Genomic DNA, 18,944 nt, shown 5'->3' on the forward strand with positions numbered 1-18,944 from the left:
AAGCTACTAAACATTCCTTTCAAGGGGAAAACGCTGTTTGGTCCTGACTTGAAAGAGATTATCTCTGATATCACTGGGGGTAAGGGCCACGCCCTTCCTCAGGATCGGCCTTTCAAGGCAAAAAATAGACCTAATTTTCGTCCCTTTCGTAAAAACGGACCAGCCCAAGGTGCTACGTCCTCTAAGCAAGAGGGTAATACTTCTCAGGCCAAGCCAGCTTGGAGACCAATGCAAGGCTGGAACAAGGGAAAGCAGGCCAAGAAACCTGCCACTGCTACCAAGACAGCATGAAATATTGGCCCCCGATCCGGGACCGGATCTGGTGGGGGGCAGACTCTCTCTCTTCGCTCAGGCTTGGGCAAGAGATGTTCTGGATCCTTGGGCGCTAGAAATAGTCTCCCAGGGTTATCTTCTGGAATTCAAGGGACTTCCCCCAAGGGGGAGGTTCCACAGGTCTCAGTTGTCTTCAGACCACATAAAAAGACAGGCGTTCTTACATTGTGTAGAAGACCTGTTAAAAATGGGAGTGATTCATCCTGTTCCATTAAGAGAACAAGGGATGGGGTTCTACTCCAATCTGTTCATAGTTCCCAAAAAAGAGGGAACGTTCAGACCAATCCTAGATCTCAAGATCTTAAACAAATTTCTCAAGGTCCCATCGTTCAAGATGGAAACCATTCGAACTATCCTTCCTTCCATCCAGGAAGGTCAATTCATGACCACGGTGGATTTAAAGGATGCGTATCTACATATTCCTATCCACAAGGAACATCATCGGTTCCTAAGGTTTGCATTCCTGGACAAACATTACCAGTTCGTGGCGCTTCCTTTCGGATTAGCCACTGCTCCAAGGATTTTCACAAAGGTACTAGGGTCCCTTCTAGCGGTGCTAAGACCAAGGGGCATTGCAGTAGTACCCTACCTGGACGACATTCTGATTCAAGCGTCGTCCCTCCCTCGAGCAAAAGGCTCACACGGACATCGTCCTGGCCTTTCTCAGATCTCACGGCTGGAAAGTGAACGTGGAAAAGAGTTCTCTATCCCCGTCAACAAGGGTTCCCTTCTTGGGAACAATTATAGATTCCTCAGAAATGAGGATTTTTCTAACAGAGGCCAGAATAACAAAGCTTCTGGACTCTTGTCGGATACTTCATTCCGTTCCTCTTCCTTCCGTAGCTCAGTGCATGGAAGTGATCGGGTTGATGGTAGCGGCAATGGACATAGTTCCTTTTGCGCGCATTCATCTAAGACCATTACAACTGTGCATGCTCAGTCAGTGGAATGGGGACTATACAGACTTGTCTCCAAAGATACAAGTAAATCAGAGGACCAGAGACTCACTCCGTTGGTGGCTGTCCCTGGACAACCTGTCACAAGGGATGACATTCCGCAGACCAGAGTGGGTCATTGTCACGACCGACGCCAGTCTGACGGGCTGGGGCGCGGTCTGGGGATCCCTGAAAGCTCAGGGTCTTTGGTCTCGGGAAGAATCTCTTCTACCGATAAATATTCTGGAACTGAGAGCGATATTCAATGCTCTCAAGGCTTGGCCTCAGCTAGCGAGGACCAAGTTCATACGGTTTCAATCAGACAACATGACGACTGTTGCGTACATCAACCATCAGGGGGGAACAAGGAGTTCCCTAGCGATGGAGGAAGTGACCAAGATTATTCTATGGGCGGAGTCTCACTCCTGCCACCTGTCTGCTATCCTGGAAAATTGGGAAGCGGATTTTCTGAGTCGTCAGACATTGCATCCGGGGGAGTGGGAACTCCATCCGGAAATCTTTGCCCTAGTCACTCAGCTGTGGGGCATTCCAGACATGGATCTAATGGCCTCTCGTCAGAACTTCAAAGTTCCCTGTTACGGGTCCAGATCCAGGGATCCCAAGGCGGCTCTAGTGGATGCACTAGTAGCACCTTGGACCTTCAAACTAGCTTATGTGTTTCCGCCGTTTCCTCTCATTCCCAGGCTGGTAGCCAGGATCAATCAGGAGAGGGCGTCGGTGATCTTGATAGCTCCTGCGTGGCCACGCAGGACTTGGTATGCAGATCTGGTGAATATGTCATCGGTTCCACCTTGGAAGCTACCTTTGAGACGAGACCTTCTTGTTCAGGGTCCGTTCGAACATCCGAATCTGGTTTCACTCCAGCTGACTGCCTGGAGATTGAACGCTTGATTTTATCGAAGCGAGGTTTCTCAGATTCTGTTATCGATACTCTTGTTCAGGCCAGAAAGCCTGTAACTAGAAAGATTTACCACAAAATTTGGAAAAAATATATCTGTTGGTGTGAATCTAAAGGATTCCCTTGGGACAAGGTTAAGATTCCTAGGATTCTATCCTTCCTTCAAGAAGGATTGGAAAAAGGATTATCGGCAAGTTCCCTGAAGGGACAGATTTCTGCCTTGTCGGTGTTACTTCACAAAAAGCTGGCAGCTGTGCCAGATGTTCAAGCCTTTGTTCAGGCTTTGGTTAGAATTAAGCCTGTTTACAAACCTTTGACTCCTCCTTGGAGTCTCAATTTAGTTCTTTCAGTTCTTCAGGGGGTTCCGTTTGAACCCTTACATTCCGTTGATATTAAGTTATTATCTTGGAAAGTTTTGTTTTTAGTTGCAATTTCTTCTGCTAGAAGAGTTTCAGAATTATCTGCTCTGCAGTGTTCCCCTCCTTATCTGGTGTTCCATGCAGATAAGGTGGTTTTACGTACTAAACCTGGTTTTCTTCCGAAAGTTGTTTCTAACAAAAACATTAACCAGGAGATTATCGTGCCTTCTCTGTGTCCGAAACCAGTTTCAAAGAAGGAACGTTTGTTGCACAATTTGGATGTTGTTCGCGCTCTAAAATTCTATTTAGATGCTACAAAGGATTTTAGACAAACATCTTCCTTGTTTGTTGTTTATTCAGGTAAAAGGAGAGGTCAAAAAGCAACTTCTACCTCTCTCTCTTTTTGGATTAAAAGCATCATCAGATTGGCTTACGAGACTGCCGGACGGCAGCCTCCCGAAAGAATCACAGCTCATTCCACTAGGGCTGTGGCTTCCACATGGGCCTTCAAGAACGAGGCTTCTGTTGATCAGATATGTAGGGCAGCGACTTGGTCTTCACTGCACACTTTTACCAAATTTTACAAGTTTGATACTTTTGCTTCTTCTGAGGCTATTTTTGGGAGAAAGGTTTTGCAAGCCGTGGTGCCTTCCATTTAGGTGACCTGATTTGCTCCCTCCCTTCATCCGTGTCCTAAAGCTTTGGTATTGGTTCCCACAAGTAAGGATGACGCCGTGGACCGGACACACCTATGTTGGAGAAAACAGAATTTATGTTTACCTGATAAATTTCTTTCTCCAACGGTGTGTCCGGTCCACGGCCCGCCCTGGTTTTTTTAATCAGGTCTGATAATTTATTTTCTTTAACTACAGTCACCACGGTACCATATGGTTTCTCCTATGCTAATATTCCTCCTTAACGTCGGTCGAATGACTGGGGTAGGCGGAGCCTAGGAGGGATCATGTGACCAGCTTTGCTGGGCTCTTTGCCATTTCCTGTTGGGGAAGAGAATATCCCACAAGTAAGGATGACGCCGTGGACCGGACACACCGTTGGAGAAAGAAATTTATCAGGTAAACATAAATTCTGTTTTTTAACATTTTTCTACTGGCGACTAGGGATTTTCACCAGTCTTCTGCCCTGTTTGTTTGTTTCTCTGGAAAACGTTCAGAAAGCTACTTCTATTTTTCTCTGGTTAAGAAGTTTAATTTGTTTTGTTTTTCGGACTGTGGGTCAGCAGTCTTCTGAGAGAGTTATGACTCGTTCCACAAGGGCTGTCTCTTCTTCTTGAGCTTTAAAAAATGAAGCTTCTGAGGAATAGTTTTGCAAGGCTGCAACTTGGTCTGCCTTGCATACTTTTTCCAAATTTTTTAATTTGATATTTTTGCCTCGGCCGAGGTTTCTTTTGGGGGAAAAGTTAAAGTGGTGGTGCCTTCTGTTTATGTCTGCCTGTCTTGTTCTCCCTCTCTAGTCATCTGTGTCCTCTAGCTTGGGTATTGGTTCCCAACAGTAATTGATGACGTCGTGGACTCACCATATCTTAGGAAAGAAAATAAAATTTATGCTTACCTGATAAATGTATTTATTTCCGAATATGGTGAGTCCACGACCCCTCCCTTTTATTTAAGACAGTTATTTCTTTACTAAACCTCAGGCACCTCTACACCTTTGTGTTATTCCTTTTTTCCATTTCCCTTCGGTCGAATGACTGGGGTTTAGGGGAAGTGGAATGATAATTAACAGCTTTGCTGTGGTGCTCTTTGCCTCCTCCTGCTGGCCAGGAGTGATATTCCCAACAGTAATTGATGACATTGTGGACTCACCATATCCGGAAAGAAAGAAATTTATCAGGTAAGCATAAATTTTGTTTTTATAAAAAAACTTGCATTTCTAACGGTGTATATCTCTTTCTTTAACCTTTAGGGGTGACCAGTCACGCAAAAGAGCAGGAGATGAGCTGACTTACAGTGAGTGACACTTCGTCCTTCTGGGGTTATATCTGTATGTGTCTTTATATGTCTTCCTTATGTTTTTATAATGTTATATCTGAATGTGACTTGGCTCTACACTTTTTACATTAATATCAAAGAATTATTCTCACAGCGCTAGAAGGACCTATAGCTCCTATCTAAAATGGGCCCCCAATGCCCACGGGAAGAGTACTAGTAGAAGATAAGTTAAGAGTGGAGCGCCAACAAAGGCAAGGTCTAGTGTGTGTGTGAGGGATGTGTTCACACTATCTTATATGGGGGCTATATCCCTGTGATTAACTGCAAAGGTTAATAATGGTGATAAAATGATAAGGATAAAAGTAATAACACAATTTTAATACAAACACAAATTACATCACTAAACATGGATCCATGGTACATAAAAACATATATATATATATATATATATATATATATATATATATATATATATATATATATATATATATATATATATATATATATATATATATATATATATATGTGTATATTTATAAAAACAATTCTAAAAAACACAACACTTAAAATATAGGTTTGAATACCAGGGGGAATGTGTCCCTCCAAGAAAAAGTTACGATATTGTTAAAACTGATATGGGTATGTAAATCGTAGAGGTGGTTGGACTCAACTACCCTCTATAACATTGGGTTCAGGGCTACCCGAAAATGGTTCAAATCACTGGTAGGTTGGTTCCTACTAGTCTAATCGATGCAATATACAAATTGTACAGAAGCAGAAAAATATATAAAAATATGAGAAAATACAAATAAAAATTCACAACGTGGTGTGTATCATGTGTGAAAAAAAGGGGAAAAAAATGGTTATAAAAGAAGGTGATCGCAGATTGTACTAGTGTGTACACAAACTAGTGTTGGTCAAAAAATGATTCCAAAAAGTGATAACAAAAATTCTTGAAAAATAAAACTATAAACCTGTGTGAAAAAATATATGTGTAAAAAAATATGTGTAAAAAAATAAGTGACAAATCACACAGTGAGTGATGTGTGAGATGGTGAGTGGAAAAGGAGTTTGTGTAAAAAAGTACAAAATACAAATAAATACAATAAGAAAACAAAAATATATTCCTAGAAAACGTCCCCAAAAGTCATAAAATGAAACTTAAATTGGTTCCAAATTAGTGTCCATAAAAATCAGATGGTGGTGACATTATGGTGATCCTGATAGAAATTGTATCCAAAAATAAATAAAAGTTAATGGTTCCAATAAATAGTTCAAATCCTCAAGATTGTGCAATAGATAAACAGTTCTAATCCTTGATGTCAAGGCAAAGAAAAAAAAGAGATATAACAATGCGAAAAAAAGAAGGCTGGGAAATCCTCAAAACCTAAAAACAGAAGAAAAATAACATAGTATAGTAATGTTTAGATAATCATAAATCATGAAAAATAGCTCACCATATAGTTGCCTATATACCATCTGATTTTTATGGACACTAATTTGGAACCAATTTAAGTTTCATTTTATGACTTTTGGGGACGTTTTCTAGGAATATATTTTTGTTTTCTTATTGTATTTATTTGTATTTCTTTCATGTAATTAGCAAGAGTCCATGAGCTAGTGACGTATGGGATATACATTCCTACCAGGAGGGGCAAAGTTTCCCAAACCTTAAAATGCCTATAAATACACCCCTCACCACACCCACAATTCAGTTTTACAAACTTTGCCTCCGATGGAGGTGGTGAAGTAAGTTTGTGCTAGATTCTACGTTGATATGCGCTCCGCAGCAAGTTGGAGCCCGGTTTTCCTCTCAGCGTGCAGTGAATGTCAGAGGGATGTGAAGAGAGTATTGCCTATTTGAATGCAGTGATCTCCTTCTAAGGGGTCTATTTCATAGGTTCTCTGTTATCGGTCGTTGAGATTCATCTCTTACCTCCCTTTTCAGATCGACGATATACTCTTATATATACCATTACCTCTGCTGATTCTCGTTTCAGTACTGGTTTGGCTATCTGCTATATGTAGATGAGTGTCCTGGGGTAAGTAAGTCTTATTTTCTGTGACACTCCTAGCTATGGTTGGGCACTTTGTTTATAAAGTTCTAAATATATGTATTCAAACATTTATTTGCCTTGACTCAGAATGTTCAACTTTCCTTATTTTCAGACAGTCAGTTTCATATTTGGGATAATGCATTTTAATTTAACATATTTTACCTTAAAATTTGACTTTTTCCCTGTGGGCTGTTAGGCTCGCGGGGGCTGAAAATGCTTCATTTTATTGCGTCATTCTTGGCGCGGACTTTTTTGGCGCAAAAATTCTATTTCCGTTTCCGGCGTCATACGTGTCGCCGGAAGTTGCGTCATTCTTTGACGTTATTTTGCGCCAGAAATGTCGGCGTTCCGGATGTGGCGTCATTTTTGGCGCCAAAAGCATTTAGGCGCCAAATAATGTGGGCGTCTTTTTTGGCGCTAAAAAATATGGGCGTCATTTTTGTCTCCACATTATTTAAGTCTCATTATTTATTGCTTCTGGTTGCTAGAAGCTTGTTCACTGGCATTTTTTTCCCATTCCTGAAACTGTCATTTAAGGAATTTGATCAATTTTGCTTTATATGTTGTTTTTTTCTTTTACATATTGCAAGATGTTCCACGTTGCAACTGAGTCAGAAGTTACTACAGGAAAATCACTGCACAGTGCTGGAGCTACCAAGCTAAGTCTGCTATAAACTTTTGGTATCTGTTTCTCCAGCTGTTATTTGTATTGCATGTCATGTCAAACTTATTAATGCAGATAAAATTTCCTTTAGTACTGTTACATTACCTGTTGCTGTTCCGTCAACATCTAATTTTCAGAGTGTTCCTGATAACATAAGAGATTTTATTTATTTTAAATCCATTAAGAAGGCTATGTCTGTTATTTCTCCTTCTAGTATACATAAAAGTCTTTTAAAACTTCTCTTTTTTTCAGATGAATTTTTAAATGAACATCATCATTTTGATGCTGATAAATCTTTGTATTTGTTCAAGATGGAATTTATTCGTTCTTTACTTAAAGAAGTGTTATTTGCATTAGAAATAGAGGATTCTGGTCCTCTTGATACTAAATGTAAACGTTTAAATAAGGTAGTTATTCCAGAAGTGTTTTATCTCCCTGATGCTATTTCTGAAGTAATTTCCAGGGAATGGAATAATTTGGGTAATTTATTTACTCCTTCTAGACGTTTAAGCAAATTATTTCCTGTGCCATCTGACAGATTAGAGTTTTTTGGGACAAAAATCCCTAAGGTTATGGGGCTGTCTCTACTCCTGCTAATGTACTACTATTCCTATGGCAGATAGTACTTCATTTAAGGATCCTTTAGATAGGAAAATTGAATCCTTTCTAAGAAAAGCTTACTTATGTTCAGGTAATCTTCTTAGACCTGCTATATTTTTAGCGGATGTTGCTGCAGCTTCAACTTTTTGGTTAGAAGCTTTAGCGCAACAAGTAACAGATCATAATTTTATAGCATTATTATTATTCTATAACATGCTAATAATTTTATTGGTGATACCATCTTTTGATATCATTAGAGTTGATGTCAGGTATATGTCTCTAGCTATTTTAGCTAGAAAAGCTTTATGGATTAAACTTGGAATGCTGACATGTCTTCTAAGTCAACTTTGCTTTCCCTTTCTTTCCAGGGTAAATAATCATTTCGTTCCTTTCCTCACAACAAGGAACAAAAGCCTGATCCTTCATCCTCAGGAGCGGTATCAGTTTGGAAACTATTTCCAGTTTGGAATATATCCGAGCTTTATAGAAACCTATAGCCAGCTCCTAAGTACCTATGAAGGTGCGGCCCTTATTCCAGCTCAGCTGGTATGGGGCAGATTACGTTTTCTTCAAAGAAATTTGGATCAATTCCGTTCTTAATCTCTGGTTTCAGAAACATTGTTTCAGAAAGGTACAGAATTGGCTTCAAGTTAAGGCCTCCTGCTAAGAGATTCTTTTCTTTCCCGTGTCCCAGTTAACACAGCAAGGCTCAGCATTTCTGAAATGTGTTTCAGATCTAGAGTTGGCTGGAGTATTTATGCCAGTTCCAGTTCTGGAACAGGGGCTGGGGTTTTATTTTATCTCTTCATTGTACCAAAGAAGGTCAATTCCTTCAGACCAGTTCTGGATCTATCATTATTGAATCGTTATGTTAGGATACCAACATTCAAGATGGTTACTGTAGGACTATCCTGCCTTTTGTTTAGCAAGGGCATTATATGTCTACAATAGATTTACAGGATGTGTATCTGCATATTCCGATTCATCCAGATTACTTTTAGTGTCTGAGATTCTCTTTTTAGACAAGCATTACCAGTTTTGTGGCTCTACCGTTTGGCCTAGCCTCAGTTCCAAGAATTTTTTTCAAAGGTTCTCGGTGCCCTTCTTTCTGTAATCAGAGAATAGGGTTTTGGTATTTCCTTATTTGGACGATATCTTGGTACTTGCTCAGTCTTCTCATTTTCGTAGAATCTCATACGAATCGACTTGTGTTGTTTCTTCAAGTTCATGGTTGGAGGATCAATTTACCAATCAGTTCATTGATTCCTCAGACAAGGGTAACCTTTTTAGGTTTCTAGATAAATTCAGTGTCTATGACTCTGTCCTTGTCAGACAAGAGAAGTTTAACATTGATATCAGCTTGTCAAAACCTTCAGTCACAATCATTCCCTTTGGTAGCCTTATGCATGGAAATGTTGGGTCTTAGGACTGCCGCATCAGATGCGATCTCCTTTGCTCGTTTTCACATGCGACCTCTTCAGCTCTGTATGCTGAACCAATGGTGCAGGGATTACTCAAAGATATCTCAATTAATATCTTTAAACCGATTTTACGACACTCTCTGACATGGTGGACAGATCACCATCGTTTAGTTCAGGGGGCTTCTTTGTTCTTCCGACCTGGACTATAATCTCAACAGATGCTAGTTTTACAGGTTGGGGAGCTGTGTGGGGGTATCTGACGGCACAAGGGGTTTGGGAATCTCAGGAGGTGAGATTTCCGATCAATATTTTGGAACTCCGTGCAATTTTCAGAGCTCTTCAGTCTTGGCCTCTTCCGAAGAGAGAGTTGTTCATTTGTTTTCAGATAAGACAATGTCACAACTGTGGCATACATCAATCATCAAGGAGGGACTCACAGTCCTCTGGCTATGAAAGAAGTATCTCGAATTTTGGTTTGGGCGGAATCCAGCTCCTGTCTAATCTCTGCGGTTTATATCCCAGGTATGGACAATTGGAAAGCGGATTATCTCAGTCGCCAAACGTTGCATCCGGGCGAATGGTCTCTTCACCCAGAGGTATTTCTTCAGATTGTTCAAATGTGGGAACTTCCAGAAATAGATCTGATGGCTTCTCATCTAAACAAGAAACTTCCCAGGTATCTGTCCAGATCCCGGGATCCTCAGGCGGAGGCAGTGGATGCATTTTCACTTCCTTGGAAGTATCATCCTGCCTATATCTTTCCGCCTCTAGTTCTTCTTCCAAGAGTAATCTCCAAGATTCTGAAGGAATGCTCGTTTGTTCTGCTGGTAGCTCCGGCATGGCCTCACAGGTTTTGGTATGAGGATCTTGTCCGGATGGCCTCTTGCCAACCGTGGACTCTTCCGTTAAGACCAGACCTTTTGTCTCAAGGTCCTTTTTTCCATCAGGATCTGAAATCCTTAAATTTAAAGGTATGGAGATTGAACGCTTGATTCTTGGTCAAAGAGGTTTCTCTGACTCTGTGATTAATACTATGTTACAGGCTCGTAAATCTGTATCCAGAGAGATATATTATAGAGTCTGGAAGACTTATATTTCTTGGTGTCTTTCTCATCATTTTTCTTGGCATTCTTTTAGAATACCGAGAATATTACAATTTCTTCAGGATGGTTTAGATAAGGGTTTGTCCGCAAGTTCCTTGAAAGGTCAAATCTCTGCTCTTTCTGTTCTTTTTCACAGAAAGATTGCTATTCTTCCTGATATTCATTGTTTTGTACAAGCTTTTGTTCGTATAAAGCCTGTCATTAAGTCAATTTCTCCTCCTTGGAGTTTGAATTTGGTTCTGGGGGCTCTTCAAGCTCCTCCATTTGAACCTATGCATTCATTGGATATTAAATTACTTTCTTGGAAAGTTTTGTTCCTTTTGGCCATCTCTTCTGCCAGAAGAGTTTCTGAATTATCTGCTCTTTCTTGTGAGTCTCCTTTTCTGATTTTTCATCAGGATAAGGCGGTGTTGCGAACTTCTTTTGAATTTTTACCTAAGTTGTGAATTCCAACAACATTAGTAGAGACATTGTGGTTCCTTCATTATGTCCTAATCCTAAGAATTCTAAGGAGAAATCGTTGCATTCTTTGGATGTTATTAGAGCTTTGAAATATTATGTTGAAGCTATTAAGTCTTTCCGAAAGACTTCTGGTTTATTTGTTATCTTTTCCGGTTTTAGAAAGGCCAGAAAACTTCTGCCATTTCTTTGGCATCTTGGTTGAAATCTTTATTTCATCTTGCCTATTTTTGAGTCGGGTAAGACTCCGCCTCATAGGATTACAGCTCATTCTACTAGGTCAGTTTCTACTTCCTGGGCGTTTAGGAATGAAGCTTCGGTTGATCAGATTTGCAAAGTGGCAACTTGGTTCTCTTTGCATACTTTTACCAAATTCTACCATTTTGTTGTATTTTCTTCTTCTGAAGCAGTTTTTGGTAGAAAAGTACTTCAGGCAGCTGTTTCAGTTTGAATCTTCTGCTTATGTTTTTCATTAAACTTTATTTTGGGTGTGGATTATTTTCAGCAGGAATTGGCTGTCTTTATTTTATCCCTCCCTCTCTAGTGACTCTTGTGTGGAAAGATCCACATCTTGGGTAGTCATTATCCCATACGTCACTAGCTCATGGACTCTTGCTAATTACATGAAAGAAAACATAATTTATGTAAGAACTTACCTGATAAATTCATTTCTTTCATATTAGCAAGAGTCCATGAGGCCCGCCCTTTTTTGTGGTGGTTATGTTTTTTTTTTTGTATAAAGCACAATTATTCCAATTCCTTATTTTATATGCTTTCGCACTTTTTTCTTATCACCCCACTTCTTGGCTATTCGTTAAACTGAATTGTGGGTGTGGTGAGGGGTGTATTTATAGGCATTTTAAGGTTTGGGAAACTTTGCCCCTCCTGGTAGGAATGTATATCCCATACGTCACTAGCTCATGGACTCTTGCTAATATGAAAGAAATGAATTTATCAGGTAAGTTCTTACATAAATTATGTTTTTGTACTTTTTTACACAAACTCCTTTTCCACTCACCATCTCACACATCACTCACTGTGTGATTTGTCACTTATTTTTTTACACATATTTTTATACACATATATTTTTTCACACAGGTTTATAGTTTTATTTTTCAAGAATTTTTGTTATCACTTTTTGGAATCATTTTTTGACCAACACTAGTTTGTGTACACACTAGTACAATCTGTGATCACCTTCTTTTATAACCATTTTTTTCCCCTTTTTTTCACACATGATACACACCACGTTGTGAATTTTTATTTGTATTTTCTCATATTTTTATATATTTTTCTGCTTCTGTACAATTTGTATATTGCATCGATCAGACTAGTAGGAACCAACCTACCAGTGATTTGAACCATTTTCGGGTAGCCCTGAACCCAAAGTTATAGAGGGTAGTTGAGTCCAACCACCTCTACGATTTACATACCCATATCAGTTTTAACAATATCGTAACTTTTTCTTGGAGGGACACATTCCCCCTGGTATTCAAACCTATATTTCTCCTGTTAAGTGTAGTCAGTCTACGGGTCATCCATTACTTATGGGATTATATCTCCTCCCTAACAGGAAGTGCAAGAGGATCACCCAAGCAGAGCTGCTATATAGCTCCTCCCCTCTACGTCATACCCAGTCATTCTCTTGCACCTAACTAATAGATAGGACGTGTGAGAGGACTGTGGTTGTTATACTTAGTTTTTATTTCTTCAATCAAAAGTTTGTTATTTTAAACAGCACCGGAGTGTGTTGTTCTTTCTCAGGCAGCATTAGAAGAAGAATCTACCTGAGTTTGTGTATGATCTTAGCGGTCGTAACTAAGATCTATTTGCTGTTCTCGGCCATTCTGAGGAGTGAGGTAACTTCAGAACAGGGGACAGCGGGCAGGGTTCACCTGCAAGGAGGTATGTTGCAGTATATTATTTTCTAAGGAATGGAATTGACTGAGAAAATACTGCTGATACCGATGTAATGTAAGTGCAGCCTTAAATGCAGTAGTAGTGACTGGTATCAGGCTGATATGTATGTATGTTTACACTGAGGTATTTCTAGTGAATGGAACTTCACTAAGAAAATACTGTATACATTTAACTTATATTTGAGCCTCCACTGCAGTGAAAGCGACTAGCAGCAGGCTTGTTAATAACATTTCATAATTTTATATTTAAAACGTTTACTGGCATGTTAATCGTTTTTTGTGAGGTACTTGGTGATAAAACTTTATGGGCATTATTTTTCCACATGGCTGTCGTTTGTTTATGAATAAAATCAGTTTACTGAGCTTCCCCACTGTTGTATTATGAGTGGGAGGGGCCTATTTTGGCGCTTTATTGCGCAGTAAAAATTCAGTCACAGTCTTCCTATTTCTTCCTCCATGATCCAGGACGTCTCTACAGAGCCCAGGGGTCTCCAAAACTAGTTTTGAGGGAGGTAATCACTCACAGCAGACCTGTGAGACTGTGCTTTGACTGTGATAAAAACGCTTATATTAAATTGTTATCCGTTTTTGGGTACTAAAGGGTTAATCATCCATTTGCTGGTGGGTGCAATCCTTTGCTAACTTAATGCATTTACTGTGAAAATTTGGTTGCTATAACTAATTTGGTTCATTGTTATTTCATCTGTGACAGTTTTTTTGTGCTTCTTAAAGGCACAGTAACGTTTTTTATAACACACACAGAAAATAAATGACAGTGGCGCTAACACCCTCTTTAAATATAATAAAAACACTAATGTCAATTCTTACAACCACATGTATAATTTCTAAAAAATAGATAAAAACCTGTATACAATTATATGATATTTAAAAGACTATAAAAATTAAAAATAGAACAAATGGAATAACAAAAACGTTTTACCACTTTCCAAAGAAATGTCAGTCCATAAACCACTAGAGTCCTCTGCTGCTTGTTAACCAAATGGATCCTTCACACCAAATGAAGTAGGGCAAAAAACTTGAATTCTGAAAGAAAAAAGCGCAAAGAGAGACTCAAGTGCAATAAATAACACAGACGCTGCTGCTCTTAAAAAAATGCACTTACAATGTTTATTAATAATAAAGCAGGTATAAAACAGTTTTCTCCTTCAAGGTAATTAATCCAAATACTCAGCTGCTCCGGTCTGTTTTCACAGCCTTACAATGTCCGCTCCCTTCTGATGTCCACCGGAACTTTCAGTGTAGGGGAAATCCTTGTTGATGGGGCTACGGTAGCCCTGAGAGTCCAAAAAGCAGAGTGTTCTATTCTTAGAACTACGGCTCCTCTGCAGATCCAAAATTCAGTCCTGTGGTACCTCTACGCGTTTCTTCTGCTATCGTGCAGACTTTCTCAAGAGGATGAAGAGTCTAATGCATTAGACTCTTCATCCTCTTGAGAAAGTCTGCACGATAGCAGAAGAAACGCGTAGAGGTACCACAGGACTGAATTTTGGATCTGCAGAGGAGCCGTAGTTCTAAGAATAGAACACTCTGCTTTTTGGACTCTCAGGGCTACCGTAGCCCCATCAACAAGGATTTCCCCTACACTGAAAGTTCCGGTGGACATCAGAAGGGAGCGGACATTGTAAGGCTGTGAAAACAGACCGGAGCAGCTGAGTATTTGGATTAATTACCTTGAAGGAGAAAACTGTTTTATACCTGCTTTATTATTAATAAACATTGTAAGTGCATTTTTTTAAGAGCAGCAGCGTCTGTGTTATTTATTGCACTTGAGTCTCTCTTTGCGCTTTTTTCTTTCAGAATTCAAACGTTTTTTATATTGCTTGTAAATTTATTTGAAAAGTATTTTCCAAGCTTGCTAGTCTAATTGCTAGTTTGTTTAAACATGTCTGACACAGAGGAATCTCTTTGTGCAATATGTTTAAAGGCCAATGTGGAGCCCAATAGAAATTTATGTACTAATTGCATTGATGCTACTTTAAATAAAAGCCAATCTGTACATGTAAAGAAAATTTCACCAGACAACGAGGGGGAAGTTATGCCGACTAACTCTCCTCACGTGTTAGTACCTTCATCTCCCGCTCAGGAGGTGCGTGATATTGTGGCGCCAAGTACATCAGGGCGGCCCTTACAAATCACTTTGCAAGACATGGCTAATGTTATGACTGAAGTATTATCTAAATTGCCAGAATTTAGGGGTAAACGCGACCACTCTGGGGTGAGAACAGAGTGCGCTGATAATAATAGAGCCATGTCTGATACTGCGTCACAATTGGCAGAACATGAGGTCGGAGAGCTTCATTCTGTGGGTGACGGATCTGATCCAAGTAAACTGGACTCAGACATTTCAAATTTTAAATTTAAGCTTGAGAACCTCCGTGTATTACTAGGGGAGGTATTAGCGGCTCTGAATGATTGTAACACGGTTGCAATTCCAGAGAAAATATGTAGGCTGGATAAATATTTTGCGGTACTGACGTTTTTCCTATACCTAAAAGGCTTACAGAAATTGTTAACAAGGAGTGGGATAGACCCGGTGTGCCTTTTTCACCCCCTCCTATATTTAGAAAAATGTTTCCAATAGACGCCACCACACGGGACTTATGGCAGACGGTCCCTAAGGTGGAGGGAGCAGTTTCTACTCTGGCTTAGCGCACCACTATCCCGGTGGAGGATAGCTGTGCTTTTTCAGATCCAATGGATAAAAAGTTAGAGGGTTACCTTAAGAAAATGTTTGTTCAACAAGGTTTTATATTACAACCCCTTGCATGCATTGCGCCTGTCACGGCTGCGGCGGCATTCTGGTTTGAGTCTCTGGAAGAGACCATTAGCTCAGCTCCATTGGATGAGATTATAGACAAGCTTAGAGTCCTTAAGCTAGCTAATTCATTTATTTCTGATGCCGTAGTACACTTAACTAAGCTTACGGCTAAGAACTCCGGATTCGCCATTCAAGCGCGCAGAGCGCTGTGGCTTAAATCCTGGTCAGCCGATGTGACTTCTAAATCTAAATTGCTTAACATACCTTTCAAAGGGCAAACATTATTCGGGCCCGGTTTGAAAGAAATTATCGCTGACATTACTGGAGGTAAGGGCCATGCCCTGCCTCAAGACAGAGCCAAACCAAGTGCTAAACAGTCTAATTTTCGTGCCTTTCGTAACTTCAAGGCAGGAGCAGCATCAACTTCCTCCGCCCCAAAACAGGAAGGAACTGTTGCTCGCTACAGACAGGGCTGGAAACCTAACCAGTCCTGGAACAAGGGCAAGCAGGCCAGAAAGCCTGCTGCCGCCCCTAAGACAGCATGAAGTGAGGGCCCCCGATCCGGAAAACGGATCTAGTCGGGGGCAGACTTTCTCTCTTCGCCCAGGCTTGGGCAAGAGATGTCCAGGATCCCTGGGCGTTAGAGATCATATCTCAGGGATATCTTCTGGACTTCAAAGCTTCTCCTCCAAAAGGGAGATTTCATCTTTCAAGGTTGTCAGCAAACCAGATAAAGAAAGAGGCGTTTCTACGCTGTGTACAAGACCTTTTAATAATGGGAGTGATCCACCCAGTTCCGCGGTCGGAACAGGGACAAGGGTTTTACTCAAATCTGTTTGTGGTTCCCAAAAAAGAGGGAACCTTCAGACCAATCTTGGACTTAAAGATCCTAAACAAATTCCTAAGAGTTCCATCGTTCAAAATGGAAACTATTCGGACAATCTTACCTATGATCCAAAAGGGTCAGTACATGACCACAGTGGATTTAAAGGATGCCTACCTTCACATACCGATTCACAAAGATCATTATCGGTACCTAAGGTTTGCCTTCCTAAACAGGCATTACCAGTTTGTAGCTCTTCCTTTCGGGTTAGCTACGGCTCCAAGAATCTTTACAAAGGTTCTGGGCTCTCTTCTGGCGGTACTAAGACCGCGAGGAATATCGGTAGCTCCGTACCTAGACGACATTCTGATACAAGCGTCAAGTTTCCAAACTGCCAAGTCTCATACAGAGTTAGTTCTGGCATTTCTAAGGTCGCATGGGTGGAAGGTGAACGTAGAAAAGAGTTCTCTATTGCCACTCACAAGAGTTCCCTTCTTGGGGACTCTTATAGATTCTGTAGAAATGAAAATTTACCTGACAGAGGACAGGTTAACAAAACTTCTAAATGCTTGCCGTGTCCTTCATTCCATTCAACACCCGTCAGTGGCTCAATGCATGGAGATAATCGGCTTAATGGTAGCGGCAATGGACATAGTACCTTTTGCACGCCTGCATCTCAGACCACTGCAATTGTGCATGCTAAGTCAGTGGAATGGGGATTACTCAGATTTGTCCCCTATGCTGAATCTGGATCAAGAGACCAGAGATTCTCTTCTATGGTGGCTTTCTCGGCCACATCTGTCCAGGGGGATGCTCTTCAGCAGGCCAGATTGGACGATTGTAACAACAGACGCCAGCCTGCTAGGTTGGGGCGCTGTCTGGAATTCCCTGAAGGCTCAGGGATCATGGACTCAGGAGGAGAAACTCCTTCCAATAAACATTCTGGAATTAAGAATGGAATTGGCCTCAGTTAGCAACTCTGAGGTTCATCAGGTTCCAGTCGGACAACATCACGACTGTGGCTTACATCAACCATCAGGGAGGGACAAGGAGTTCCCTAGCGATGATGGAAGTCTCAAAGATAATTCGCTGGGCAGAGTTTCACTCTTGCCACCTGTCAGCGATCCACATTCCAGGCGTGGAGAACTGGGAGGCGGATTTCCTAAGTCGCCAGACTTTTCATCCGGGGGAGTGGGAACTTCATCCGGAGGTATTTGCCCAACTGCTTCGGCGTTGGGGCAAACCAGATCTGGATCTCATGGCGTCTCGCCAGAACGCCAAGCTTCCTTGTTACGGATCCAGGTCCAGGGACCCGGGAGCGGTACTGATAGATGCTCTGACAGCACCTTGGGTCTTCAACATGGCTTATGTGTTTCCACCCTTCCCGATGCTTCCTCGATTGATTGCCAGAATCAAACAGGAGAGAGCATCGGTGATTCTAATAGCGCCTGCGTGGCCACGCAGGACCTGGTATGCAGATCTAGTGGACATGTCGTCCTGTCCACCATGGTCTCTGCCTCTGAGACAGGACCTTCTGATTCAGGGTCCTTTCAAACATCCAAATCTAATTTCTCTGAGGCTGACTGCATGGAGATTGAACGCTTGATTCTATCAAAGCGTGGATTCTCGGAGTCAGTGATTGATACCTTAATACAGGCTAGGAAACCTGTTACCAGGAAAATTTACCATAAAATATGGCGTAAATACTTGCATTGGTGCGAATCCAAGAGTTACTCATGGAGTAAGGTTAGGATTCCTAGGATATTGTCTTTTCTACAAGAAGGTTTAGAAAAGGGTTTATCTGCTAGTTCGTTAAAGGGACAGATCTCAGCTCTGTCCATCCTTTTACACAAGCGTCTGTCAGAAGTTCCAGACGTTCAGGCTTTTTGTCAGGCTTTGGCCAGGATTAAGCCTGTGTTTAAAACTGTTGCTCCGCCGTGGAGCTTAAACTTAGTTCTTAACGTTTTACAGGGTGTTCCGTTTGAACCCCTTCATTCCATTGATATCAAACTGTTATCTTGGAAAGTTCTGTTTTTAATGGCTATTTCCTCGGCTCGAAGAGTCTCTGAGTTATCGGCCTTACATTGTGATTCTCCTTATCTGATTTTTCATTCAGACAAGGTAGTTCTGCGTACTAAACCTGGGTTCTTACCTAAGGTAGTCACTAACAGGAATATCAATCAAGAGATTGTTGTTCCATCATTGTGCCCTAATCCTTCTTCAAAGAAGGAACGACTATTTGCAGGCAACTAAAGATTTTCGCCAAACTTCTTCCCTGTTTGTCGTTTATTCTGGACAGAGGAGAGGTCAAAAAGCTTCGGCTACCTCTCTCTCTTTCTGGCTTCGTAGCATAATACGTTTAGCCTATGAGACTGCTGGACAGCAGCCTCCTGAAAGAATTACAGCTCATTCTACTAGAGCTGTGGCTTCCACTTGGGCCTTTAAAAATGAGGCCTCTGTTGAACAGATTTGCAAGGCTGCAACTTGGTCTTCACTTCACACCTTTTCGAAATTTTACAAATTTGACACTTTTGCTTCTTCGGAGGCTGTTTTTGGGAGAAAGGTTCTTCAGGCAGTGGTTCCTTCCGTGTAAAGATCCTGCCTGTCCCTCCCGTCATCCGTGT

General features: G+C 41.0%; 1 protein-coding gene across 3 annotated transcripts in view; it reads left to right on the plus strand.

Moving 5' to 3' along the window:
• The window catches only part of CACUL1 (CDK2 associated cullin domain 1), a 170,166-nt gene that overhangs the window by 135,365 nt on the left and 15,857 nt on the right, over positions 1–18,944 (plus strand). For 2 of the 3 annotated variants that reach the window (XM_053692672.1, XM_053692674.1), the window contains one exon: positions 4,470–4,513. In XM_053692672.1, the coding sequence (XP_053548647.1) occupies positions 4,470–4,513 (44 nt within the window). Of the gene's footprint in view, positions 1–4,469; positions 4,548–18,944 lie in introns of all 3 variants that reach the window. The other variant, XM_053692673.1, reaches the window with a different exon arrangement.

The sequence above is a fragment of the Bombina bombina genome, chromosome 9, assembly GCF_027579735.1.
Source record: "Bombina bombina isolate aBomBom1 chromosome 9, aBomBom1.pri, whole genome shotgun sequence".
In the NCBI taxonomy this organism is placed as follows: Eukaryota; Metazoa; Chordata; class Amphibia; order Anura; family Bombinatoridae; genus Bombina; species Bombina bombina.